This window comes from Pocillopora damicornis, chromosome 12, assembly GCF_964200805.1.
Source record: "Pocillopora damicornis chromosome 12, jaPocDami1.2, whole genome shotgun sequence".
NCBI lineage: Eukaryota > Metazoa > Cnidaria > Anthozoa > Scleractinia > Pocilloporidae > Pocillopora > Pocillopora damicornis.
The window spans coordinates 19,285,492-19,290,491 of record NC_142681.1 but is presented as its reverse complement, the minus strand read 5'-3'; the positions used below and the strand labels follow the sequence as shown (position 1 = coordinate 19,290,491).

General features: G+C 43.4%; 1 protein-coding gene across 1 annotated transcript in view; it reads left to right on the top strand.

Annotated features, from left to right (window-relative positions):
- Positions 1-2,735: 2,735 nt before the first annotated feature.
- Positions 2,736-5,000, top strand: part of LOC149036888 (GTP-binding nuclear protein Ran-like) — a 5,275-nt gene continuing 3,010 nt past the window's right edge. The window contains exons 1-2 of the mRNA XM_089190365.1: positions 2,736-2,983; positions 3,121-3,205. Coding sequence (XP_089046491.1) covers positions 2,945-2,983; positions 3,121-3,205 — 124 coding nt within the window. The 5' untranslated portion in view covers positions 2,736-2,944. The remainder of the gene's footprint in view (positions 2,984-3,120; positions 3,206-5,000) is intronic.

Genomic DNA, 5,000 nt, shown 5'->3' with positions numbered 1-5,000 from the left:
CAACGGGCTGACCCTTTTGCATCAGTACTGCACCTAGACCCGTTATGCTGGCATCGCATTGGATTGTCACTTCTTCAGTAACATCATAGTATTTCAGTACCGGGGCCTTGGCCAAGTATTCTTTGACTGTGGTAAATGCTTTCTCATGCTGTGCAAGCCAACACCACTCGACGTCCTTGTCCTCAAGCCTTCGCAAAGGTTCTGTCATGTCGGACAGGAGTGGCAAGAATTTGGCCAGATAATTGACCATCCCCAAAAACCTCTTCAGGCCTTTCACATCAGTCGGCGGTGGCATATCCAAAATAGCTTCAACTTTGGCAGGGTCTGCCTTTAGACCATCAGGAGTCAAGAGGTGGCCCATGAAACGCACTTCGGTTTGAGATCTTTTCAGCTTGAGTTTGTTGAGCTTGAGGTTCCACTCCCGGCATTTCTTGAAGAACGCACGTTCGTTCTTTTCAAGGCTCGAGTTGACCTCTGCGTCAGTTTTGCCAAATCCAGCGATGAGGAAGTCGTCAGCGATAACTTCAACTCCTTCTAAATTTTCTACGAATTCATGCATGCGTCGCTGCCAAACTTCAGGCGCACTTGAGATACCAAAAGGCATGCGGGCCCATCTATAACGCCCAAAAGGCGTATTGAACGTTGTCAGGAAACTAGAAGCATCGTCTAAGAGGATTTGGTGGAAACCATCCTTGGCGTCACAAAGAGTAAATTTCTTGGCACTTGTTAAGCGGGAGGCCACTTCATCGATAGTCGGCAACTGGTAATGCTCTCGCCGAATGGCACGATTTAAATCTCTCGGGTCAATACAGATGCGTACTTTGTTTGGCTTCACTATGGCCAACATGCTGGATACCCACTGCGTCGGTTCTGTTACTGGAATAATAACTTTACGATCAACAAGTTCGTCCAGCTTGTTTTTGATGCATGGACGCAAGGCTACTGGCACTCGCCTCGGTGCGTGGACCACTGGTTGCGCCTGTTCGTCTATGGCTATTTTGTATGTTCCCGGTAGGGCCCCTAATCCGTCGAATACGTCCTCATACTCTTCGAGCAAGGAGGCTTTGGGACACTTGACGTGTAATGCTAGGACGTCACAATTATGCAAACTCACAAAGCCAAGATTGAGGCTGGTGTTCAATGATAAAATCGGTTGATAGTCTCCGTCTAAGATGTTAAACTCCATTGACCTCCGCTGTCCACGGGACCACACAGGCAGGGTAGCTTTACCAGCAATTTTGCGGCGATCCCCTGTGTACGAGACTATTTCCTTTTGGCATGGTTTGAGGCGATGAAGGAGGGTGTCCCCAGTGATTTGCTTGTATAATTGGGCCGGGAGAGTGTCGCACTGCGACCCAGTATCTATTTGAAACTGGACTTCTGTCTTGGGATCTGGCCCATAAATGTGGAGTTTGACCACTGCCAATTTTTCCTGGCCTTTGCTCTTACTAGTAGTAGCACCAATGTAGTAGGGGTCGTTTCCCATGTCGACGGCTTCGTGGACCGCCGAAACTCTGCTTTTCACTCCTCGGGGATTAGCGCGACATTTATTCGCAAAATGATTCATACTCCCACAGTTAAAACATGTTCTTCCATACGCGGGACAATGACGTCCATGCACCATTCCGCAATTTCCACATTCTTTAGACGGTCTTCTAAATGCTTGTGACTTAAGTTGTCGTTCTTCTTCAGGTTTTTCTGCCGATCCCGCCTTCCGTAACGCATGAACTGCAGTGTCTCCTCCAGCCATTAGCTTTACTTGCTGTTGGGTCTGTTCTGACGACTTAATAATGTCAACTGCTTGTAGGAGAGATAAATCATTCAAACGGAGAAGTCTCTCGCGGACGCGATCATCCCGTATGCCTAGCACGAGGCGGTCACGCAAAATTTCATCTGGTGTGATTGTATCGTGTGCACAGTTTTTTGCGATCGTTCGAAGCTCCGTAAGATACGTCGAGATGTTTTCGCCTGGTTCCTGGTTTCGGTTGTTGAACCTATAGCGTTCATATATGACCTGTGTCCTAGGAATGCAGAATTCGTCGAACTTCTTCAGGACTTGTGAAATGTCGTCTGCGTTTTCGTCTTTGTTCTAAATAAAGGTATCGTGGGCTCTGACGCCATCCTCGCCTATAATGCTTAGTAATGTCGACACACGAACTATGCCCTCTTGTTTATATACACCAGTAGCGATTTCGTAGCGCTGCCACGCTGCTTTCCACGATTTCCATGCGGTGGCTAAATTGTCGTCAAAAATAAGCGCTTTCGGCGGGGGCAAATTTGACGGGGGAATAAAAACTTGAGTCGGCGCTGGTGGCACAACTATGGATGCTTCAGCTGCTTCTGTCATCTTTAGGGGTGAGCCGATCCCACTCCTGACACCATGTCACGATTCTGTGAACTCAAAAGGGTTGTTTATTGTGCGAACTCGACTGCCGCCACGTGTGTATTCGTTGTCCCCTAAGTCTTCTAAATATAAAGATGTTCATCAGCCCAGTGGCGTGACCGTGTAACGCAATATCACGACACTATAGAGCTATTGTTGGCAGCTTGTGAAATTCGTTAAGTAAAACTTATTCTCGTGGCGGCATTTAGAAATGAGTTCTGTTCTTTTTTTTAATAAAGACAGCTTCTTAGCTCTGTTGTTTTTGACAGGCAAACCACTTCGGTCGAGAGGGACTGACTGACAAGAAGACTGGGTGAACCTCAGCCTCGTTATCGTGTGTGCGCGGTTACTCATTCAATATGGCGCGGAGTTGTTCTTGCTTCCCTTCTCCTTGCTCTTACGCTGATGCTTTTCTCGTGTTCCCTATACCTCATGATGCTTCGCGAGTGGCTGATAGGGGCCTCGGGACTGTTATTAAGAACTGGTTTTTACCGGTTAAAAGCGAATGCAGTTGGACCACGAAGGTGAAGAATTCCTCTAAAAGTTCAAATTAATTTGAAAATGGCTCGGCGCATAGTGGAACCAATAGCCAAGTTTAAAGTAGGTTTCCTCTTAATTTCAGCGTTTATACTCAAATATGATATTACCGTACAATGTCTTAAGTTTCGTACACAAAGGGTATAGCTCTATATAATTATTTGGTCGTACTAAGCATTAGTGTTCTATATTTTGTTTAGCTCGCCCTCATAGGTGATGGGCGTACTGGCAAGACAAAGTTTATCAAACGGCACAGGAGAGGAGAACTTGATAAACAATATTCGGGTAAGTAACCTACGTGATCATAACTTCAATTTGCAATTTTCATCGTATCAGGGACACCGTTTACCCTAAACTTAACCCCAAACTACTTTGCTACTGGTTTTATTTTCGTATATTTCTAACGTAAATTATCTCAAACGATTCGGTAATGCCCAAACGCAAAAATGAGAGAGTTTTTCAAGCATGGACGCCGCATATTTGGTCGAACTCAAACGTAATCCGTTGACGTATCTGAGGCGAGCTGGCGGCCATCTTGTCATCTTTCGCTGGAAGAGGTTTCAGAAGTCGTGTGTGGCGTATTAGTGTGGTTTAGCAAGAGGACGGGAACGTCATTTCAGAACGGCGTGCACAGCAATGAAGCTATCTGAAAATCAGAGCGGTAATGGAAAATGTCACTCTACGGAAACTGCTCTCTTACACGTAACAGATGATTTTCTCATGGCCATTGATAAGAGTGAAGTGTCCGATGTCGTGCTACTAGACATGTCCAAGGCATTCAATAGTATCAGACATGATCTTCTCCTTCAGAAGTTACAGAGCATAGGTGTTGCCTCTTTGAGCTTAGGGTGGTTTCATAATTACCTGTCTGGTCATAGCCAGCGAGTGCGCATTGGGGATGCTATCTCATACCCGCTCTCTCTTAAATACAAAGTTCCTCAGGGTTCTATCTTGGGGCCTGTGTTATTTACCATCTATGTAAATGATCTCTTGTCCGTTCCACCATAATAACACCAGTCCCTGTGGCAAAGGACCTTGGAGTCTACATCAACCAGTCCTTAACATATAATGATCATGTTGCTAAAACTACTTCTAACTCAGGGCGTGAAATTATGCTTAATACAGGCGCCAATGCAGCTAAATTTTTCACTTTGGCAACCAAATCCTAAAAATTAGTCGCCAAATTGGTGACTAGAATTATTCATCATAACCTTACTAAGAGAAATAGTGAATTAAACAGATTTGCTAAGACAAATCTGTGATAAACTTCCTCATTAAGTTTGTTTCCAAAGTGCAGCATATGCCTTTCGATCGATTACTAAACACCTTGGATTTAGGTGAGCTTGAATGTTGTATATCATCCATCCTAGTGTCCACTTTGTGGTACATAAAAGATCTTTTCCTTAACTTAATTTTGAAGGGTCTATCAAGAATGCTGACAATGTAAAAAAAGTTTTTGTTTGTTTTTGAAAATGGCAACAAACTTTTTTCGAATTGGCTACCACTTTGAAGAATTTAGGAGCCAAGTGGCAATCAGAAAAAAAAAATTAATTTCACACCTTGTTCTAACTTTATTTTCAAACTAGTACAGATTAGCAGGATTAAACACCTCTTGGACAGGAAAACCCTTTTACTTTTGATGAACGCTTTTGTTTTTAGTACAATGTATTACAAAAAGAATAATAGAGAAGCTTCAGCTAGTGCAGAACTTTGCTGTCTATATTGTATTAGGTTGTAAGAAATTTGACCACATCTCCCAAGGCATAAAATCTCTTAATTGGCTCGCTGTTAAGGAGAGACTTTATTTTAATGATGCTGTAATGTTATTTTAATGTGTAAATAATTTAGTTTCTGAATATCTGGCTAACATGTTTGTCCCACGATCTTGTATTCATAGTAGGGTAAAAAGATCATGTAATCTGTTCCACATCCCATGATGCTGCCTGTCCTCATTTCTGACCATTTTTTGATAAATTGGCAGAAATGAATATTTTACTGTAGGGTATGTGCTAAAAGAATAGTGTACCATACTGTAGATGAAAGTGGTGGATATGTAATTTCCCAATTTGCAGTTTGGTAA